Below are 22,960 nucleotides of genomic sequence, written 5' to 3' on the forward strand. Positions count from 1 at the left end.
TAGTCTCTTCAAAAATGGTATTTGGAGAACTGGACTAGCAAATGCAAATAAATAAAGAAAGAAAGAAAGAAAAAGAAATTTGACCACCAGCTTGCACCATACATCAGAATAAACTCAATATGGATAAAAGACTTAAATATAATTCATGATACTATGCAATTCCTAGCTGAAAACATAGGCAGTAAATTTTCAGATTCTCAAATTATTAGCAATATTTTTGCCAGTACATCTCATAGGGCAAGAGAAATAAAGGAAAAAATAAACAAATGGGACTACATCAAATTAAAAACTTCTGCATGGCTAAAGAAATCATCATCAAAATGAAAAGGGCACCAGCTGTAGAGGAGAACATACGTACCAAAGATACACAGACAATTGTTTACTCTCCAAAATATAGAAAGAACTCATAGGACTCAACAGCAGGAAGATAAACAATCCAATTAAAAAATGGACAAAGGACCTGAACAGACACTTCTCCAAAGAGGTAATATAGATGACCAACAGACATATGAAAAGATGTCAACATCTCTGACTAATCGTCAGAGAAATGCAAGTTAAAATCACAATGACATGTCACCTCACCCTGTCAGAATGGCTACCATCAATAAATCAACAAACGACAAGTGCTGGTGTGAACATGGGGAAAGGGAACCCTAGTGCACTGTTGCTGGGAATGCAGGCTGGTGCAGCCACTGTGGAAAGCAGTATAGAATTTCCTCAAAAAATTAAAAATGGAACTCCCTTTAGACCCAGAGATTCCACTGCTGGGAATATACCCTAAGAATCCTGATACAGCAATCCAAAAGAATTTATGCACCCCTTTGTTCATAGCAGTGCTATTTACAATAGCCAAGATTTGGAAATAGCCTAGGTGTCCATCAGTAGATGAGTGGATTAAAAAACTGTGGTACATTTACACAATGGAATACTATGCAGCAGAAAGAATGAATTCCTGCCTTTTGTGACAGCATGGATGGAACTGGAGAGCATTATGCTAAGTGAAATAAGCCAGGCGGTGAAGGACAAATACCATCTGATCTCTCTTATAAGAGGAATCTAATGAACAAATAAACTACTGAACAGAAGAGAACCAGAGGTACAGACTCATGGAAAAGACCAACAGCGGTACAAAGGGAGGAGGGAGGTGGGGACTGTTTGAAAGAAGGGGAAGGACTTAGTCAAGGAACATATATGAAGGACCCATGGACGTGGACAGTGGGGTGGGGATGGACTACAGAAGTGGGGGCGGGCTGGGAGGAGAGGGACGAAGGGACACATTGGGACAACTGTAATAGCATAAACAATAAAACATTGTAAAAAATAGAAAAATATGTTAAACATAGTTTCCATAAGATCCAACAATTCTACTGCTAGGCATATATCCAAGAAAAATGACACACTCATGCAACAACTTGCACACAAATGTTCATAGCAGCGTTTCTCACAGTATCTGAAAAGTAGAAACTTTTCAGACTAGAATGTCCACCAGCTAGTAAATGGGTAAATAAAGCACAGTATACCTATACAATGGATTATTATTCAACAATAAAAAAGAGTGAAGTACTGATACATGTTACAACACGGATGAACCTTGAAAACATTATGCTAATTGAATTAAGCCATCACAAAAGGACACACGTCGTATGCTTCCATTTATGTGAAATGTCCAGAGAAGGCAACTCTGAGGAGACTGGGAGGAAGTTTGTGATTGTCTAGGATTGGAGCATTGGGGGGTGGCGGTTAACTGGAGTGTCTGCTAATGGGCACAGGGCTTCTTTCTGGAGTGGCAAAAGTGTCCTAAAATTTGCTTGTTGTGATTGTCATACAATTCTGTGACTATACTGAAAATCATTAAATTGCACACTTTAAGTGGGTGAATTTGAACGTGAACCACATCTTCATAAAGCTGTTGGGGGGAAAAACAGAAGGCGGGTGGGTTGGTCAGTGTGCAGCTCCCCAGCCCTCACTCTGGCAGGTTGAGGGAATTTTTTTTAATCAATATTTTGGAAAATTATTGGTGATGTCATGTGAACATTTAGGATGATCAAATTTGGAGGTACTACTATTCACTTTGCTTACTGATGTGGATTTTAGGGCATTTCACATTTTCTTGGTCAGAGCCTGACTTTAAATGCTCTTTGAATAAGCAATACTCAGTAAGTGTTGCTGTTGACATTTTTATTGTGGGGCACTGTTCTGAGCTTTGCATTGTTGTTGATGTTGTCAACATTTCAGTCAAATCAGAAAGAAGTTTAAAGGCTCTGCCAGTGTGTTCATCAGATTCACGCCTCTTCAGTAACTGGATTGTCAGGCGTTTCAGGAGCCTGTCTGTTACTTCCCTCTGATGTTCATCTCTTCCTCCTAATGAATGACTGCTTTTGGTTTGACCTTAAACCTTTTTTGTTATAGTGAAGTTTCTTAGGTCAGAGTTATTTCTCTTGCCTTCTTTACTAATTTTTTAATTTTATTTACTTTCCATTAACTTTTATCTGAATTTTCTTTAATTCATAAACTCAAAAATGGTCAAAGAAGGTACCTTTATACATCAGAAGTCTAGTTTCTTCTTTATTTTATTGAAGTATTCCGAAATGACTTTCAAGATGTCAGTTGAACTGGTGCATGAAAGCTGTATCAACATTTTGAACACACTTTTTGCATCTCACAGGCATTCAGGTTTCCCTTGTTTTTTTTGTAATGCGTATGACTGAAGGTTTGGCAGCTTTCAGACAAGTACAGCATCTTGTCACACTTAGCCTTTCCAAAGAAATATCCAAGTAGGTTCTGTGTTTAAAGTGTCCCATCTATAAAACAAACTCCAGAAGAAAACATAAACTATTGCCAATATGGAAGCAGTCATGGCCTCAGGTATAGTTGAAGCACCTTTTCTCCACCGACTTCAGGAGAATGGGCTGCACAAAGCACTCATTCTCTGATGGCCGTGGTTGAGCTGGCACGGTGGCCGTAGGAGTTTTTCTGAAAGTGGTTCTTATATCTGGACAGATGCAATAATTTTTAAAAAAGATTTTATTTACTTATCTTCAGAAAGAGAGGAAGGGAAAGAGAAAGGGAGAGAAGCATCAATGTGAGGGAGACATCAATTGGCTGCCCCTCATTGGCGCCCCGACAGGGACCGAACCTGCAACCCGGGCATGTGCCCAGGCAGGGAATAGAACTGGCGACCTTTTGCTTTGTGGGACAACACCCAACCCACTGAACCACACTGGTCAGGGCAGACGCAGTAATTTAACGACCATGAGAGGCACTGAGAACCATGTAAATAAGCCAATAAATACATCCCAAATCTGATTCCTCGTGGCCAAAGCCATGAGGTGCCCACGGCTGCTCCCATGCTAGTGGCACACACAAGCATCAGAGGGGATGCAAAGTGAAAATGGAAGTGATCTTAACTGATTGTGTTTAAAATATCTTACTTTTGTAAAATTTATGACAACACACAACCACATGAACATATTGTGAGGCCCCTGCCAGGATCTCAGAAGGGGCCCAGACAGGTGCAGGCCGAAGCTTACATGTCATAAGCTCTGTGGCAAAGGCAGCTCTGCTGCCCTCAGCACTTCTGTGGGCACCCTGGCTGCAGGGCAAGGCCCGCTCAGCTCGCTACCCCTCCACTGCCCAGCCACCCAGCTGCCCAGCCAGGCACGGAGCGCACTGCGGTCCTTTCCGCCTCCTTTCGTGAGTGCCTGTGCTCGGCCGGCACCCTGAGCTCCACTTCCTTCTCCCGCTGTGGTTAGGTCGTGAGGGTGGAGCCCTCAAGAATGGCATTAATGCCTCTATGATGAGACATGCGTGACATGGTTTCTCTCTCCAAATGTGAGGAGGCAGAGATGTCGGCAGTCTGCAGCCCTCACCAGGCCACGGCCCTGCTGCACCGGATGCCGGCGTCCAGGCCCCAGAACTGCGCTCCGCAGGTGGCATCTGCCCTGCGTTTGTGTCAGAGCTGCTGGCGGAGAGAGAGCAGGCGAGGGAGCGTCCTGGCACCCTGAAGGCTAGGGCTGGGGCGAGGCCTCTGCATTACTGGGGGCCATGGGAACCAAGACGATGGAGGAGGCCACACAGTGGTCCTGTGTCCCCAGTCGGGAGGACCGAGACGGGGCACCGGGCCGGGCCGGGCCGGGCCTGGCTGGCCTCCTGCCGGCTGCTCTGAATCTGGCTCAGGCACAGAAGGCAAGGTGAGCCCACCAGCCTGGCCCGTGGGGCCCAGACACCGGGAGGACTGTCTGTGCCGGCCTGGCCCTGCCTGCGGAGAGCACGACCCAGGCGGTATGGCCGCAGGGCAAGCCCCTCAGAGGGCAGGCCAGAGCCAGGCCTGCAGCACTCTGGACAGGGCGGGGCTGCACCCAGGCATGGGAGGCACGCGGTTGGGTCCTCCCCCGTCTCCACCACCACGCAGCCTCCGCGGGGCCGCGTGTGTCAACCACGTCTTTCCTGGACCCTGCAGGGGCTGCCTCTCCAGAGTTGGCCATTTCCTAGAGATGGTGAACAGCCAACCCGAGGGCATCCCTTGGATGTGCAAACCCCCTGGCCAGAGCCCCTACTCCACCCACCTGCTTCACGGGCTCTGACACTCTGGGCCACTAGCCCTTACCGCCCTGAGACAAGTGCGGAGGACCGGGGCAGCCCCTGTGCCCCAGCGCCCACGGAAATTACCCACACCGGCCAGTCCTCCGCCTGCTTACCCAGCCTCGGCCTCAGCTGCTCTTCTGTTGAAACCCTAGTCCCCCCACACCACCCTCCACCTGCCTCCTGACCCACGCGGCTGCTTCCAGGTGTGCCCCTCCCCGGAGGCACTGCAGGGTGGGGGTGGGGCTCCTCCTGAGACCTGTGAAGAACACATTAGCTTTTCAATGGCCACTTTCTCCCGTTGGCTTTACTCTACCTGACGTTTTCTGGTAACACACTAATCCTCACACACCGAGCTCCTCTCACCAGCCACACTTGCACCCAGCACAGCGCACCCCAACACGCCCCTGCCGGCAGTGGGGCTCCCTCGCTCCGGCCCTCCGGCTGCTGCCGGGTCACTGACCGGGCGCCTCCTGAGCTCCCCCTCAGGCCACTCCCCATCCACAGCCTCACCACCACGTCACAGTCGTGGCTGACCCCACAGACAGCAGGCCCTGGGGAGGTGGAGGGGCCGGATACAGGGAATGAACGCGCAAATGAACGAGGAAGTGGAGGGACGTGTGGGGGGCTGAGGGCCATGCAGCCTCCTCGGCCTGATCCGCAGGTCCACTGCCCCCTTCTCTGGCCAAGGGCAACGGGTTCATCTCTCCCTTCTCATCCACACCTGCCCCCTCAAACGCCACTCCAAGAGAGGGCTGCACGCCCACTGGCCCCGGTTCCTGCGCCTGACCCCCTCGGCCTCTTCTCGCCCAGGCCCACGGTGCTGAGCGCCCACAGCAGGCGCCGCGAGCAGACGGTGAGACGCGAGAGCCACGGACGAAAGGCTCATTCCACACTCTGCTGCTTCCCTCCACGCCCTCTCCGTGCACAGAGAACAGAGACAGAGCCTCCATCTCCTGGAAACAGCGTACACACGCTCTGTGTGCGCGCAGGGGAGCGAGGGGGCAGTGCAGGCTGAGGGACAGTGTGCTCGGGGTGGCCACCTTGGGGTGTGGACAATGAAGGTCCCAGGCTGTGACCAGAGCCTGAGCAGGGGGGGACCCCTGCTGAGGGGCCCGAGGGAAGGGGGGACAAAGGGACAGAGAGGGACAGCTGAGCCCAGCACAGTCTGAGATGAGGTGCCATTTCTCCAACCTGGTCCCTGCTCTCCTTGCCCCGGTGGCTTTTCTTGCAGCAAAGTGGGAGGAAGGGATGACTGACTTCCAAATATAAAATTATACAATAATGAGTAAGGTACCGACACAAATGCACTGAGGTGCAGGATGCTGATGGCCCCCAGAAGGTGCCCCCCTTGCCCCTGCGTCCCCACTCTACACTGAGAATCCCTGGTTTAGGGATTTTCAGCCTGTGCTCTTGTGAACCATGGCAGGCTGGCCTGAGCCCCAGCTCTGCCTCCTCAATCAGCATAGCTCTGTTTTTATTTTTATTATTATTTTTTTAAATACAAAAACGGCAATTTTATTTGCTGGGCTAAATTGACAAAGGGCCCTACCACCAGAAAGAGTGCAGGCCATGGCGGGGTCAGTGGTTTCTGTGAGGAAGGGGCTCTTTGCCCATCTGCCCATCTTCCTAGCCAGGTGCCCCCCCTGCCCCGCCCCGCAGGAGGAGGGGCCGTCAGCCGGGGAGGCGGGCACTCTCCGACCCACCTTCTCCCGGTGGCCGGCGCCTGCGGGTGAAGGCCAGCCAAACTCCGGGGCAACACGCCTGTGCAGGGCCTGCCTCCCGTCCCGGCGCCCTCCCCCTGCCCAGCGTGGTTGGGAGGGGTGGCCTGGGGAGGAGGCCGTGCCGAGCTGGTCTCCCCCTCCAGATCCCACTGCCCTGAGACCCCGCGGGGGCTGTGGCAAGTGTTTTGGGGCCCCGTTCCCTTTGCTGAGCTCCTGTGGGGAAGAGGGCTGTGTGGTGAGCACTGGCATTACAAGGTCCCTGGCGTTCTACGACCAAATGTCCCTCCTCCAACTTGTACCTGCTCATTAAGTCTGGGGGCACAGCCAGATCACCTGGGCACCTCTTAAAAATATCAACTCCCTGGTCTTCAAACAAAACTTGCTCATGACGTTCAGAGCAGCCCATTCGCAAATACCAAAAGGTGGAGATAACGCAAATGCTATGACGGGCAAACAGATCAGCACAGAGCGGTGCGGGCGGACAGTGGCACCGTGACTCGGCCACAGAAGGCAGGGAGCGCTGGCTCAGGCCGCAGCATGGGCCAACCTTGAAAACATGTCGCTGAGTGAGGGAAGCCGGACACACAAGGCCACATGTGGTGCTCCCAGTTACATGAGATTCCAGGAGAGGCAAGTCCACAGAGACTGAGAGTGTACTAGTGGTTGATAGGGGCTGGGGAGAGGAAGGGAGTGAAGAGTCACCGCTTCACGGGCTCTCCTTCCGGGGCAATGAGAAATTCCGGAACTGTACGGAGGTGATGTAAGTAAACACTACCGTATTGCGCACTTTAAAGTGGTTAAAATAGTGCATTCTATGTTACTTGGACTTCGCCATAATTTCAAAAATGACAGAAACAATTCCTGATCCTAATTGCAAACCAAAATCTGCAGGGTTGGGATGGGGGATCTGTAGCTCTAAGAAACTATACCATGGACAACATAAAATTAAGCAGAATTTAAGACCCACCTGGCCATCCAGTTCATAGGAACTTCAGGCCATCCTATGTGGGGACTTTCTAGGCCTGGGCTGGAGTCCACACCCCTCCCCGACGAGGCAGGTGCAGGTAAGTGTGGCTTCAGTAGGCTGAGCCCTGGTGGGCTGGGACAAACGGCTAGGCTCATCTGCATAAGCCAGACCCCTAGCAAGGGATTGGCCGAGGTGTGAGTGTGAGGTTTCATCTGACACAATGGGAATCAGGCCCGGAGTCAGGAGAGAAAGTGCTGGGAGGGTCTCTAGGCTGATTTGCGGGAGGTGGGAAGTGGGCCTGGCAGATGGCGGTGAACAATTACTGACCGACTTTGAGGGGCAAGTCTGCCCACCAGGGCGCAAACACAGAGGTCTTGGAGATGGACAGGCTAAGCCTGACGCTGGGCCTGGGGACCCGGCAGCCCCCAGACTCCAACGCTGGCCTCAAGATGAGACGACTGAGGCACCCACAGTGTGCAGCAGGCTGAAGACTGCTGGACCCCCAAAACTGCTCCTCAGAGGCAGGGGGGCTCCCCTGGCGGGAGGGCTCCCTTGAGGAGCTCCGAGAAGTCAGGTTTGCTCTGACAGAACCAATTGTGCGCGGGGAGCACAAGGGCCTGAGCCGGGGAGTGACGCGAGGAAGGGGGCCGTTATTAGAAAGGAGATGGGGAAGCCCCCCCGCTCCCGATCTGAAAGGACCGTCCCTGGAGATCTGCGTGTGCCTCGGGGCCTGCCGTCTGCCCGGACTCACCTTGCCAGGCGCACACACAGTCCCGTCCAGGGGGGGCCCCTTCTTGGTCTTACAAAAGTAGGGGTTGTCAGGGTGGCTGCACCACAGCTGCTTGCAGGGGTCGAAGGTCCGGAACTGAAAGAGAACGGCAGCCGCTGGTCAGGGCGCCCCCCACTGGGGACCCTCTTCCCAGAGTCCTCTTGGACAGCTGTGCGGCCAGGCACGGCCTGGCTGCCTGGGACAGGCCTGTGTGGCCAGTGGTGCCCTGAGCTCCCTGTGATTCTGAGGCCACGCGGATCTTGGGCGCACGCGCAGCTGCGGATTCAAGTCCCTGTGGGCTCTGGGGCCTCCCCAGGCCCCACCCTGATGGCTGCCCTCCACGGGGCCTGGGCAGACTGCCGGGAGCCAGCGTGCCCGCCATGAGGGCTGGGTGGGCGTCCCTCTGCCCAGGGGCTGTCACCACAGAGCCCTCAGGTGGCCCCTGACCCTGTGCTGTGGACTCGACCTCTTGAACCTCGCCCGAAGCCCTCCCCTCTGCTCTGCCAGGCCCTGCCCTGTCCTCCGGACCTCCCAGGGCCTCTTTGCCGACCTTCCTGCTTCCTATCCTGAGAGCCCTTCCTCCAGGGCACCCCTGCGGGGCGCCGCCAAAACTCAGACCTGGCCGTGGCACCTCCCTCTTCAACTTTCCCAGGGCGCCGCATGGCCCACCACGGTGCTCAGGCCCTCGCGCAGCAGGTCAGACAGCTCGGGACCCGGGCCCGCCCCTGCTGCTGTGGGCTGTGTGGCCTTGGCCACTCTGCCTTGCCTTTCCAGGCCCCCAGCTCCCCTCCTGTAAAATGGGGATACCTTGCTGACCTCTGTGCAGGGGAGGTGAGCAGAGTCAGACGTTGACAGGCACGAAGGCTCTTGCCGTCCCACCTCCCGCTGTGGGGGCCGCGGCCAGCGATGCACTCAGTTTTGAGGGTGCTGGCGGCCCCGCCCTGGCCCTCCGCCCTGGGCAACCACAGGCTGCCCCCCTGTGTGCGATGTGCCCACACCTCTGGGCCTTTGCATGTGTGCTTCCTTCCTCCAGAATGCCCTGCCCTCCCACTCTGCCTCACCCCTCACCTCTTCCTTGGGAAGCCCTCCTGAGCTCTGCAGACCACGCAGGGCCTCAGCAGGCCCCCACCGTCCCTTGCTGAAGCCCGGGCCGCGGCCCTCGCCAGTTGTGTGCTCCCTGCCCAGGACCACGTCAGGACGGGCGCGGGGCGTGCCTGGGTGCCGGCTCCGACACTCACCGCGGTGCACATCATGTAGCCCAGGCCGAAGTCGAAGCGGCACTGCTCGTTCATGGAGTAGTGCAGCCCGGGGAGCTGGGGCAGCGCCGGCCAGTCGTGGGCGAAGGGGTCATCCCGCAGGCAGTCATAGGAGCTGTGAGGGGACACGGGCGCTGCAAGCTGCCTTCAGCCGGACTGGCCGTCCGGCCTGTGGGGCGGCGGGGGCCCCTTCTGGAGCCAGCTGGTGGGCCTGTCTGCACACTCCCGCTCTCGGCTGCACTGCCTCAGTTTCCCTGCTGCACTTCTGTGCCTTTGGGCAAGTTGCCCAGGGTCTGGTTCACCCAGGTCCCAGGTGTCCATTAAAGACGCCCCCCCCACAGCGGGATCCCCCCCACTGACCTGCGCTGCTCTCTCCCTCCTCTCCCCTGTGCCTCGAATCGGAGGACCCACGGTGTGGGGGCTGGCGCTGGGCCCGGGCGCACCAGGACACGCACCTTCCTACAGCTGAGCCCCGGGCTCCAGGCTGTCCTCGGGGGGACGGGGCGGTACTCACTGCAGGTAGCGGCTCAGCTCCTGCTGGCTGCAGCGGGACCAGTGGAAGCGGTGGAAGGCCGCCTGCACCAGGGGCGCCATGATGCTGCCCAGCCGGACCTCGTCGCCACAGCGGTTGCCCTGCCCGTCGTGCTCCATGCCCAGCCTGCGCGGGGAGCCAGGGCAGCCGCGCTGAGCCCTCGCCTGCCACACGGCCTGGCGGCTACGCCCCAGCCGACCTCCCTCCACGGGCCGCCTGGCCTTTGCTGTCTGGTCTGCCCTGTGCCAGGGGACAGCGGGGTTCCACAGGCTGGAGTCTTAAAGCCAGGGGCGCCCTGGGGAGACGGCACCCGGCAGCATGCCCCTCAGTGCCCTGTCCCTGTCCCCGAGGCAGGCATGGTGGCGCGATCATGCGGTGCAGGCAGAGGTGGCGTGGCCTGGCTCTGCACACGCCCCGCGTGGCGTGGCGCTTCCCACCGGTGCTGTCCAGCCCCAGCAGCATCCAGGTGGTGCTCAGGGCCTCCACGCCCCAGCTCCGCCTCTGCTCTGGGCCAGCCTCCCTGGGAGCCCCAGTTACTTGTCTGTAAACTGGGGTGATCTGCGGGAGACCCCAGCGCCTGCTGGGCCTGTTCTTTGATCTGTTCCCTCAACAGAAAGTCGGCCTTGAGCTTGCCCTGCGCAGCGCTGGGAAGACCAGCCGTCACACCCTAGTGCGTTCCACGCGGGGCGTCTCCCTCTAGGGCTCAGAGACGTGGGGCCCCTCAAGCAACCTTCCCCAGACAACCAGGGCGGTGAGTCCACTTACACGTGGCCGGTCTCGTGGGCCACCACGAACGCTGAGGAGAAGCCGTCCTCATGGTTCAGGGTGCAGCTGCGGACGGGGTGGCACATCCCGGTGACAGGGGCATAGCCTGGGAGGAGACGAAGGGTGGCTCCAGCTCCGGTGCCCCATCGTCCCCAGAGCAGAGTCGCCTGCCCGGGGGTGACAGCTCAGGAGCCCCCGCCCCTCAGCTCCCGTGCCTGGGTCTCGCCTGGCAGGCTTTCTGCCACCGCGGCCCCTCACACCTGGAGTCCCTTTCACGCCACCTCCCATCTCCCCACGTGGCTGCGGGACCTGGAGGACCCAGCTGGGCCCACTCCCACAGGGCGCAGAGGGCTGCAGTGGGGCGGGCCTGCGAGCGGCTCCAGGGCGCAGCCGGGCCACAGACGCCAGAGGCCGCACGGCTGCAGACGACCCTGTGCCCTGGCTGAGAAGACCCTGTGCCAAGTTCCTGCCAAGCGGTTCCCTCCTCCAGGGCCACGGGGCAGGTGCTCCCAGAGGGAGGGAGGGCGTGGGGGGTGGTGGCCGTGGGGCACGCCCCTGACAGAGATGCACAGTGACCCTTCGGCCGCCCCACCCGGTCACGCGGCTCTGAAGGGACCGCTGAGCTCACGGATAACAGAGAGATGGCAGCTCATTGTGCCAATCCAGCGACGCCTTGTGGCCCTGGGAGAGGGTGACCAGCTGGGAGCAGGGACAGGGCTGAGGGACCAGCGGGAGAGGCTGGGGGCCCTGAGGTGGGAGGCTGAGCCCTGCTGGCTGGAGGCTGTTCCAGGGTTTCTTCAGAAGCTCCACTGACAGGGGGAGCACGTGGGAGGCCTGGCGCTGAGACCCCACCCGAGACAGCAAACTGGGAAGTGAGGCCCGCCATTTGGCCCTGGGCAAGATACGGAAGTGGAGACGGAGCTGCTGGTGCCACAGGGGGACCTCTGCTGTGGCGCCTGGGGGCCTGAGAGGCCCACAGAGCGAGGGGCCCTGCACAGGGAACCCCGACCGAGCTGCGCTGCCCCTGCACCCAGGGGAGGCCCGCGGGAGCGCCGTGAAAGAGAAGGGTCGAGAAGAAGGGAAGAAAGTGTGCTGGCCGTGGACTCGTCAGTGCAAGCACGGCGGCCCGCGCGTGGTCCTTCCCCGGGAAAGGTCAGGAAAACCTGTCTTTCCATGTGTTTCACTCTGTGGATTTCGAGATGACTGTTCTTGAATCCGGGTGCCAGGGCAAAGCTTGGGCGGCTTCCCCGGCCTTTGTCCTTTGCACGCCCGCCTTGCACGTGAAGGCACGCCTCCTGCAGGCGCTTTTGGCGCCCGCCACTCGTGATGTGGGCCTTTGTGGCCTGAAGATTTTAAAAAGGATCTTCATCTTTTTCTTTATATCCTTCCCTCTTGTTATATTTTGCTATTGCTGTCTCTTTCTGGAAATCTTGTTAGATACATATTGTACCTCCTGAATTTTCTGTATCTCCTAACTCTTTTCTCAGATTTTAACCTTTCTGGATGTCCTGACTTTGTACCTCAGCTTTTGAATTTTCTGTTTTACCCATCATATCTTTAATTCCATAAAAACTCTTTCAATATTGCTCTCTAATTCTTCTTAGCAACCTGTTCTGGGTTTATGGGTGTATTTTCCTAAACATTCTGGGAATATTACTTTTTAAAGTGTTTTTTTTTCCATTTTCTAAATTGTCTCTGTTTCTTCTGAAGTCAGTTTTCTGATTTTGTTTTCCAACTTGGTACAATTTTTAAAAATGTTTGGTAATCCTCGGCTGTCCTTTCACATTTTTAAATGAAGGATGAGGTCACTTAATACAAAAGTTATCTCTCTGCGGGGCAGTCTCTCCCCACGGGAGCTCGCGCCTGCGCAACGAGGCTGACAGGGGGCGCCATGGGCCAGCGGGCCACACTGCTGCAGGCCTTGACGGGGCACCAGCAGCCGCTCAACATGGAGAGCCTGGCACCAAGCAGGAGCCTCGCTCTGTGCCCCGTGGGGCTGGAGTCCCAGCCTCTGCTCCCACCTCCGTCCTGTTGTGGTGCCGGTCGGTGTGGCAAAGGGCGCCGTCCTCGTGTCAGAGGTGGCTTATTGACATAAACGCACCTTCTTAGCCTGCCCCGCATTGCTTGAGAAGTCTCCCTAGGTGTGCAAACAGGGGCAAGTGGCAGCAGAGGGAGCGGAGCAAGATGCAGAGCGGTGAGTGTAACAATGCGGGGAAGAGGGTGGGGAGGGGAATAAACATGAATATGCTTGTGTTTATAAAAAGGATTCTGGGATGATCAACCAGAAGCTAATTAAACATGGCTATCCAGTCCCGGCCGGGTAGCTCAGTTGGTTGGAGTGTGGTCCTATGGACCAAAAGGTTGCAGGTTTGATTAACGGTCAGGCACACGCCTAGGATGTGGGTTCAATCCCCGAGTCGGGGCGCGTATGAGAGGCAACTGATCGATGTTTCTCTCTCACACTGATACTTCTCTCTCTCCCTCTCTCTCTAAAAGCAATGAAAAAATGTCTTTGGCTGGGGATAAACAAATAATCATCCACAGAGGACAAAGTGGATGAAATGGTCCACTCCCCTGAATAAATGCTCTTTCTTTTGAAGTGCTGTTTATGTCCATAAAAATGCACAAGTCATAAGGATACGACTAGAGAGTTATCACGAAGTGATCACACCTGTGTGGGCACCGCCCCGGTGGCGAGATCACACTGTCCTCATGCTGCAGAAGCCCCTTCCTGGGGCGTGCCCGCTCCTCCCCTCTCCCTTGGCTTTTGCAACCACAGGTCAGTTTGCCCACCTCCACAGTGGAAGTAAATGGCGCCCTAAGTCAGCAGCTTCTCTGTTGGGCTTTCCACTCAACACTCCGTGTGTGAGACTCACCCCCGTGTGGCGTGTAGCCCCGGCTGTCGTCACTGTGTGGCTGTATCTCTACCTACTTGCCTGTCGGATCTAAGTCACTCCATGTTTAAGGGTCATCGTGAGGAATGCTGCCCCGGACACTCCTCTGTCACCTTTCGGTGCACACATGCCTGCCCCTCCGGTGGGTGCATGTCAGGCGCGTCACTGCTGGGCGCATTTGGGCTCGGCTTTAATCAATGCTGCCCAACAGTTTTCCAACATGGTCACACAGTTTGCACTCCTACCACAGGGGCAGGAGAATCGCCCGCCCCGTCCTCGCCAAGGTGTGGGGCTCTCAGTCTTTTTTATTCTAGCCATTCTATTAGGCGTGCCCCGGATTCTGGGGGCAGTTTTGATCGCATTTCTCTAATGTCTACTGAAGTTGAGCATCATTTCATATGTTTATGTTAGAGATCATTCATATTTTGTTAGGGGCCTGAGAAAGTCTCCTGCCCATGGTTCCACTGGGCTGTTTGATTACCATTGTTGTTGTTGACCTGTCAGAGTTCACATGTTTCAGATATTTTTTTAGTAGATACAGTATATGTATTGAATATTTTTCCCCAGTGGACTAACGATGTTTTTAATGAAGAAAAGTTTTAAATGTTAATGTGGTAATATTTATCTTTTCTATTGTGTTTAGCTCTTTTTATCTTTTTAAAGAAGTCTACTCTTCAAAAATATGGAGATATTCTAATATCATTTTCTATTCCTATTACTATTTCACCTTTCACATGCGGATGTAAAATCCACTAAGGTAGGGTCTAAAGCCCCCACAGACCGGCTGTGTGTATACGGGGGAGGGCTGCCAGCTTCACTCTTTCCCCAGTCTGGGGAGTCAGCTGGCCCTGCGCCACTGGGGAGATGCCGTCGTCCCCTCTGCCCTGCCGCGCCACCTTCGCAACCAACCAGGTTCACGTCGAAGTCCAACGCTAGACTCTCTTCTGTTCCAATGACACCTTTGTCAGTCCTTGTGTCAAACCTACACTTTGAACTACTGTATTCTTGGAAGTATTGAATACTTTGATTATCTTCGTCAATTGTTCCGGGCTATTTGTGGCCCACTACATAGACATGTCTGCATAGACATCGGGGTCGACGTGTCAATACCTGCAAGATACCCTGCTGGAGCTGCGCGGCCCCCGGGCACGTGGTGTGGCCCTGCTGGCTGACTGGGAGAAGCTGGTCTCCGGGCCCCAGGGAGGCCCCGTCCACAGGCAGGCACGCCCTTCATCGCGTCAATGGTGCAACCTCGGTCGGCACGTCTCACAGTTTTCTGGTCTTGCACATACGTCCTTAGACTTACTCCTAGGTATTTGCTGTTTTTTGTTCCACTATAAGTGACACTAATTTTTACAATTTAATTTGTTTGTTGTTAGCCTACAGAAATTCAGTTGATTTTTATATATTGACATGCCATCCAAAAATTACTTAATAATTTTAATGATTTATTTTTAGATTCCTCTGGGTTTTTGTTTTTTTTTTATGTATACAAGTATATCATCTTCAGATGCGAGTCAGATTTTTTTCTTCCTCGTTCTTATATTTTTATTTTTTCCTTGGCTGGGACTCCACCGCAAGTCTAAAGAGAAGTGAAAGCAGGCGTCCTTGACCATCCTCGGTCTAGGAAAAAAGCTTTTACCATGTTGCCTTTACAGTTTTTGGGGGGTAGTGATCCATTACCACATTAAGAAAGTTCTTCTAGTCCCAATTCAACAGGACATTTGGTCATAAAAGGATTTTGATTTTTGTTGAATACTTTTTCTGGATCAACTGAGATGATCAATTGGATAAATTTTTCTCCTTTATTCTGTTAATGTGGTAAATTACAGTGATTGATTTTCAAATGTTAAACCTTGCATTTCTAGACTACAGTGAAATTTATTGTAATAGAATACTTTTAAAAAATATAGCACCAAATTTGATTTGCTAATATTCTGTTTCAGATTTTATATCTATATTCATGAGAGAGATTGGCCTGTAATTTTTCTTATAGTGTCCTTAGATTTTAGTTTCAATGTTAGCAGTCCTCATAAAATTAGTTGGAAAAATGTTCCCTTTTTCATTGTGTAGAGTTTGTATATAATTGGTATGATTCTTCCTTAGGACTTAGGAAGAATTTTTGGGTAAAACTATCAAGTCCAGGAGTTAACTTTAAAGGAAGGCTTTTAGTTACAAATTCGATATTGAGACTATTCAGGTTTTCTATTTTTTCTCAGATTTTATGTTTAATCAAGAAATTTGTACTTTTCACCTAAATCAACAAATTTATTGACACAAAGCTGTTCAAAATACTTTCTTAGTATCTTACAATCTTTTTAAAGTAAAATTTGTAGTGGTGATTTTAGTACATTTGTATTTTCTTTTAAAAAATTAGTATTGCTAGGGTTTTTTTTTTTGTTTTAGTATGTTTTTCAAAGAAGCAAATTTTAGTTTTATTTTTTTCAACCACACTCTTGATTTTCATTTCAACTCTTATCTTTAAAATTTCCTTCCCTGTATTTTTGTGAGTTTAGTTTGATGTCCTTTTTCAAATTTCTTGGGACAGGCGTGTCTCTGACTGATTTTTTGGCCTTTTTTCCCTAATAAAGGCCCAGAAGGCTATAAACATCATTCTAATCATTGTATTAGCTACTTCCACAAGTTTTGATATGCCATATCGTCCTTGCCATTCAGTTTAAAAGTATATTCTAATTTCTACTGGTATTTCTTCTTTGAACCATGAATTATTTATGAGTATAATGTTTAATTTCCAGGCAGTCATAATTTTTCAAGTTACCCTTCTTTTCTGTTTGTTTTTGATCTTCTACATTCTGTCTAGACCTCCCTGTGGCCCAGCATAGTCTGTTTGGGTCTGTTTTTACGTGTGCACATGGGAGCGGGTATTCTCGGGTTGTTTGGTATAGTATTCTATAGGTATCAGTTAGGTGCTCTTGTTTAATTCAAATCTTCTGTATTTGTGCTGATTTTCTTATGTTGTTCTTTCCATTAAAAAGGAAAATACATTAAAATCTTCAGCTGTGGTTGTAGACTCGTCAATTTCTTCTTTTAGATTTGTTAGTTTTACATCGTTTGAATTTTTAAGTAAAATCTCTAAAATTTTAATGGCTAAAATCTCCTTCCAATTTGTGTTTTGAAACTGGGGCAGCAAACAACTCTCAGGCCCGGCCTCAGGTCCCCCGCCTTGCCGCCTCGGCGAGCTCCCTGGGGCTGGCGGGGCCAGAGAGGACCGGCAGGGGGCGCTAGTGCTGCCCCCACCCCAACTCCCGCCCTTCCCTGGCCTGGGCCAAGGCTTCCAGGACCCTTGCAGGGCCGGCAGCTCGTGCCCGGCCTCCCGCCCCTCCAAACCCTGGCGGGAGCGGGGCTCACCCTGCATGCCCGAGGGCCCGAAGTCCTGCCGCGTGAGGAAGATGGCGTGGTCATGGTATTCATCGTGGCCCGTGTCCGGCTTCTGCTGGAGGTAGGCCCAGCGGCAGACATTCTCTAGGCTCTGAGAGGGGTTTCCGACCTCGATGAGGCTCATCGACTGCAGGATGGAGAGACGGAAAGGGGGTTAGTGTCTCGCGGGCTCTCTGTGCGCTGAGCAGACAGGCCCCATCCACTGGGGACCTGGTCCAGGGGGCACAGAGGCCCCCGCCCGGTCCTCTCAGGACCTGCTTTCCACTTGGCTCCACTCTTGGCTCCCTGATGAGTGTCTGCTCAAAGTCACTGGGCAGCTTTCAGGTGAGATGTGGCAGCAAAGCTCTGAGGTCCTCCAAGGCCTCAAAGGCTCCACTCAGCTCGCCCCATTTCCAGGGCTCCCTGCATTCTATCGGACACCCATTGGGTGCAGCTCTGGACAGGAGGCACAAGCCGTGTGGCCCTCACCTTGAAGAACTCACAGTCTGGGTTAGGGTCAAGTCCCAGTGTGGCGTGCCAGCCCCGGGAAGGGGAGGGAGCCCACTGTAACGGATGTAGAACGAGGTTCATAAGAGGGTGTAGGCTAAGAAGCCCCACAACCCCCCCACAAGCCTAGCTTGGGGGCTGCGGAAAGCAGCAGCACAAGGATTGAGAATTATTTTGCCTGTCAGTAACAGCAGGCTAGCCTCATAGGAATACTGAATAGTCTTCGTGGGCCAGGGAGAGGGGCATGACTCTGACCGGGGATGTAATGCAGCTGGCCAGCAGCGCCCCGGCTTACAGCACCCGCACCAGAGCCCGGCGCTGGTTCGCGCCACGCCCTGGGGCCACGCCTGCCCGACTAACTGTGGCAGCCCAGAACGGCAGGGAGTGCGGGAGGGCCGGCAGGTGTAGCCGATTGTGGGAGGAGTCGGAAATGGGGTCCCAGAGGTGGGTGCAGGCTGGGATTTAAACAAAAAGGTGGGCTGCCCTGTGGGACGGGGACGATGTGGGACCAAGCAGGACCATGCAGGTCAGTAGGGGTTGAAAGGACTCTGGCCGGCTGGCCGTGAGGAGATGCCACGTGGTTTTGTATTAAGAACTGGAGGTCGCCGCGGCGCAGCTGATGGCGCTGGGAACCGCGGGAGACCTGCCTGGCCGAGCCCGGGCTACTGTTGAGCTGCGGACGTCTGTTTCTTTTCCTTCCGGAAGGCGATACTTCTGACTGGCATGCTCTGAGCCTGGGCTGAGCGGGTGGGCAGGACTGTGTGTTTGTGGTGTATCTTTGTTTCTAAAGGGAGTGAGATTTAATGGCAGATTTCCACCATTATTCTAAACTTCTTTTTAACTTTTAATTGAATAATTCCTTTCCTTTTTACCAAACTCTGGCATTGAGAGCCACAGTTCCTACCGGGGGTGGGCAGAAGCACCACAGAGTAACAAGACCAGGGGGAGGGAGGTTTCTTTAGCACTAGGTTTTCACCCTGTTTCACAGAAAATGATGCTACAGAGACAACCCCCCCCCCCCACTACAAAAACCTACAGCAGACATAGCAAAGGAGCCCCATAAGGCACAGGGCACAGAGCCATGGGGGAGACAGCCCCACGCCGCGTGGGGCGCTGCTGCCTGACAGCCACACTCTGCACCGTGGCATTGCCAGTCCAGCCGCACGGGCACCCCGAGAGGAGCCAAGGGGGGCTGGGAGAAGCCAAGGAACTTCCCCGAGGTCACACAGCTGGAAAGCGGCGTTGAAGTTCAGACCCAGGAAGCCTGAAACCAAAGTCTCCATTCCATCCCCTGGCCTACAGTGGCTCCCTTCCCCGCGGGGTGCCCGCCAGGCTGAGGGTCCTACACGCTCTCTTCCTCCTGGCCGCACGCCCGGCTGTCGAGCAGGTGCAGGCACTCTGCGGTGGGCTGTGCGGGCATTCTGGTGGCTTTCTCCCACAGCCACACCCCGCAAGCAGAGCCACACACCTCTCCCTGTGTGGACAGGTCTGGGGCGCTGTGGCTGAGCCAGGACGTCTCACAGGAGGGAGACGAGGTGAGGGTGGGGTGCTGGCCGCTGCCAGGAGCCTCGCCCGTTGTCCTAGTGAGTGACGTGCGGGAGGCAGACCAGCTCCCAGGTCCCAAGCACAGAGCCCACTGCGCCCGGGAGAGGAGGCCGTTACAAAAAGATACAGTGGGTCCTAATGAAGTAGGTCACAGACCAGAGTGAGAGGCCTGGTGACGCGGACCTGTGGGCACAGGCCCAGCGGCCGGCAGCCCGAGGAGGCGGCAGCTGGGGAGGGAGGCGCACCGCCCGCTGCTCCAGAGGGAAGGGAGCGCGTAGCAGCTCCCGGTGAGCCCCTCCCAGGAGTTTTTCCTCTCCGGACTGTGAACCAGCTGTGAACCAGCAATGTCGGGATGGTGGCTGCTCTGTCACCCAGGCCCCGAGTGACAAAGAGACCAGAGTTCTCTGCCAACTCACCGGACACGCGGCTGAGCTGGGAATCAACATTTGTTGTAAACTGCTGGACCGTGGAGATAGTTTCTGCAGCACAACCTCACCCCGACCCGGTGGTGTGGGGCCCGAGGAAGGCGACCGCAACGCATCTCACCCCGCCAGACCCCATGGGCCAGCCCCGCCCCTGCCAGGTGGCAGCTGCCTCCAGGGAGCCCTGAGAGTCCACAGCCCTGACCAAGGGACCCAGTGAAAGAATCTCCTTCCTAGGAAGTGAGCTGTAGGTGATGAGAAGGAGGGGCCTTGTGGGGGGGGGGGGGGGTGGGACTGAATGTGTTACCAGAGTTCAGGCTTGTGGCTGTGCCCAGACTGCCAGCCCGAGTCCGCAGTGGAGTCATCGTGTTAGACAGGACCAGTCTCAGGGTCTGGCCAGTTCTAAGTGTTATTTCTAAATGTTATTTTTGCTAAATGTTAAAATGTAGCACAGCATTTTGCAGATGCAACTGTAAACAAGATGAGCTCCACAAGAACTCAAACCAGACAGAGTAGCCAAGTGCAAAGAAGAAATCAACGCATAATTGACCAAATAGTGTATATAGGCAATGGCTAAGCTCTCCTGGGGGAGACAGAGCTTTGGATGGGAGCTCCCTCTCCTTTACCTGCTGCAGTAAATAAAGCTGCCTTGAGACAACCAGGTCTTGCTCTTGAATACGGCGCCCCCAGCAGTGAACCCCTTGAATTTGGTGACAGTCACAATGGCCAAAGATGACCGCTCCATCCAGGCTGGCAGCAAAGCCCTGAGTGCCACTCTCTGTTCCTCACAGGCCGGTGATGCGGCTCCGCAGCCTGGCCAGGCCCCTTCAGGAGAACGGCCGTGTCTCCCCGGGGCCGGGTCTCCCAGCCCAATGCCGGGCTATTGTCTGGTGAGACCTCGCGTGCCCTCAGGGACTGCCTAGTCTGGGCTCAGGCCTGGCCAGTGCCAGCTCTGCGTCTGCGTGGCACCGCGATGGTTCAGGGAACACCCACCAGAGTGGGCCAAGGGATCGGAAACGTGGGAGACAGAGAGCCTGGAGCCGTCCCTCCCCCGCAGGAGGCGACCCACCCAAGGAAGACGCCGCCGCAGAGCAGAGCAGGGCCCTGGCCTGGAGGCAGGCTGACCCTGGCGTCCTCGCACACCTGAGGCCTGGGGTTCGCCTGGGCCTGAGAACAGCCTGCCAGCACGCCTGTTTGCCATCCATCACTACAGAACAAGCTCTTCCAGGATTTACAGCTTCAGACCCCCAAACATTCGTTACCTGTGGTTTCCAAGTCAGGAACGTGAAAGCCCCTGGGACAGGGACCTCGGCTCAAGGTGAGCCACGAGATGGCCGGCAGCTGAGGATAGGGGTGGCGGCCTCACCCACAGGCTTCCCCGGGACCCACTGCAGCCCACGTGCACGCCCATGATCGCTGGGAGGTCGCTGGCAGGACGCGAGGCTGAGCCTCGCCACCCCGCATGGCCTTCCCCACACGGCAGCCCACCGCCCCCCGTGCGTGGGGCGCACACCTAGGGCAGAGCCACAGCCTGTGGACACCTGCGCCCGGGTCCTGCCCGCACTGAGCAGAGCAACCTGAATACCAGGAGGCGGGTCGCCGGGGCCACCTTGGAGCCTGCCCACTGCAGCCATGCGTCTCATTTGTGTGTCAGGAGATTCCTCCTTGTGAAAGCTGAGTTGTTACTGTCACTTGCAGCTGAGAGTCCTGCACTTCCTCCTCTGTGGGGACCATGGGAACCCCGTCAAGGGCACTGGCTGGCAGACCAAGGCAGCGGCGGGCCCAGGGTCCAGCTGGTACACCCCACGCCAGTGGGAGAAGAGCTCTGGCCATGTTTTTGAGTGGAGATCAGAAGTTCCAGCTGGAAAGACATCCCTGTGTCAGAGCCGTGGACGAGGGATGGAGCCACAGGTGACAGCCAGGCTGACGCGGGGAGAAGGAGCAGGCTGGGGACGCGGAGACAGACGCTCAGCAGGTGGGTTCGCGTGAAGTGCTGGGAAGGGGTGGCAAACCCAAATGCCAACAAGGCCAAGTTGGGGGTGCGAATCAGTAAGGGGGGTTCTCTTTTCTTTTTTCACTGTGGAAGGGGTGAGCCCTAGAGCAGTATTTTCCATTATGATCAAGAAAGTGGTGGCGGCAGGAGTGGCGAGGCCGTGACAAACCAAGGGGCCCAAGCGGGGACGGGCGGGGCGGGGGCGATGGGGCAGCGCCTGCGGCTGGGGAGCAGGGACAGAGGCGGGAGCTGCTGGCCTGCCTCGCTCCGGCCTGCCTCTGGGTCTGAATCTTAGCGAGAAGCGTCCCCACAGGAAATGTTGGCTCAAATTAAAATAGTTATGTATGTGCATAAAACAAAGCACCCCTGCCAGGCCGCCAGGCTGCGAGGCCTGGAATCAAGGTCCTCGGGAGGACAGCCCTCCTCGCAGCCCCCACCGCCAGCCCGGGCCCCAGCCCCTCTCGCAGCCACAGTGACCTCGCTGCCGCCGCAGGGCAAGTTATTAAAACATCGACTGGCATTTTGCTCTTGCTTCGTCTGTGCTTCGCCCGCGTCAAGAAGGCAGGCCGCCCCTCCCGTTGGTTCTCCAGCCCCTCGGGGTGCGCGCTGCAGAGTCCGGGGCTGACCGCTGGGGACCACCCCCTGGCCTGCTGTCCGCGGGGCCTGCCTTCTGGCCTGAGGGCTGCACCAGCGCAGCCCGGGGGTGGGGTCAGAGAGGGGTGCCCACGCCTGGCCCTGGGGGGGTGAATGGGGACGTCCGAGAGGGGGCGGGGGGGGTGTCAGCACGCGGGTGCCCAAGTTGAGGGAGTTGCTCCCACTTATTTCTCTGCCCACACCCCACCTTTCTCAAGGTTCTGGGCCCTGTGAGACGGGCCCAGGGAGCCAGGGCCCCGTCCTGCTGGGTTGGGAGCACTCGGGCGGGTGTGGGGAGCCTGGGGCCAACTGTGACCTGGCATCAACTTTGTGCCCCGCGCCAGGCGCAAGGCCCACACACATGTCAGAGGGGCTTTTGGGATCAGGGAGGAGGGAACGGGGCCGGAGGGGGACGGCGGCCACCAGGCGGGTGGGGCCGGCCTGGTGCCACGTCAGCGGAGTCTGGATCCGGGAGGGAAGGACGTGCGCATGAGCGGAGTCGGGGCTGCGGGTGCAGGGCAGGAAGTGTCCCGGTGCTGGGTCCTGTGTGGAGGCCCGGGGACGGGGAGGACAGCAAGCTCGCAGGATGCTCTGGGGTCTGCGGTGCCAGGGACACAATCCTGGGGTGGTCTTTCGGGGCCCAGCTTGCTCACTCAGGAGCCAGTTTTGTTTTGGGGAGCTCCCCCACTTCGCGGGGTGCAGCTTACGGGTGATTAGTCCAGGTGCCCTGCTCAGCCCTGCCCCAAAGCCGGCCTGGGGCCCGGGGGGGGGGGGGGGGGGGGGGCGGGGGTCCCGTGGAGCAGAGGGTCAAAAGGACAAAACTGCCTCAAGTTGCTTCTCCTGGCCTGGGGGCGGCCGCTATGCAAACACCTGTGAGCTGCTGCAGCGCGTCCCGGGGCCCAGCCTTTCTCGACCTACTTTACCCTCTTCCTCAACGCTGCCCCGGACCCTCCCACGTGTCTCCAAGGCGCCTCAGACAGGGATGTCCCGGCAG

General features: G+C 55.6%; 1 protein-coding gene across 1 annotated transcript in view; it reads right to left on the reverse strand.

Annotated features, from left to right (window-relative positions):
• The window catches only part of ADAMTS2 (ADAM metallopeptidase with thrombospondin type 1 motif 2), a 236,124-nt gene that overhangs the window by 49,864 nt on the left and 163,300 nt on the right, over positions 1 to 22,960 (reverse strand). The window contains exons 6-10 of the mRNA XM_054583352.1: positions 16,858 to 17,014; positions 10,595 to 10,700; positions 9,812 to 9,955; positions 9,280 to 9,412; positions 8,024 to 8,137 (exon numbers count right to left, since the gene is read on the reverse strand). Coding sequence (XP_054439327.1) covers positions 8,024 to 8,137; positions 9,280 to 9,412; positions 9,812 to 9,955; positions 10,595 to 10,700; positions 16,858 to 17,014 — 654 coding nt within the window. The remainder of the gene's footprint in view (positions 1 to 8,023; positions 8,138 to 9,279; positions 9,413 to 9,811; positions 9,956 to 10,594; positions 10,701 to 16,857; positions 17,015 to 22,960) is intronic.

The sequence above is a fragment of the Pteronotus mesoamericanus genome, unplaced genomic scaffold (genome assembly GCF_021234165.1).
Source record: "Pteronotus mesoamericanus isolate MK-2021 breed Mesoamerican mustached bat unplaced genomic scaffold, CSHL_Meso_final contig_730, whole genome shotgun sequence".
Lineage (NCBI taxonomy): Eukaryota > Metazoa > Chordata > Mammalia > Chiroptera > Mormoopidae > Pteronotus > Pteronotus mesoamericanus.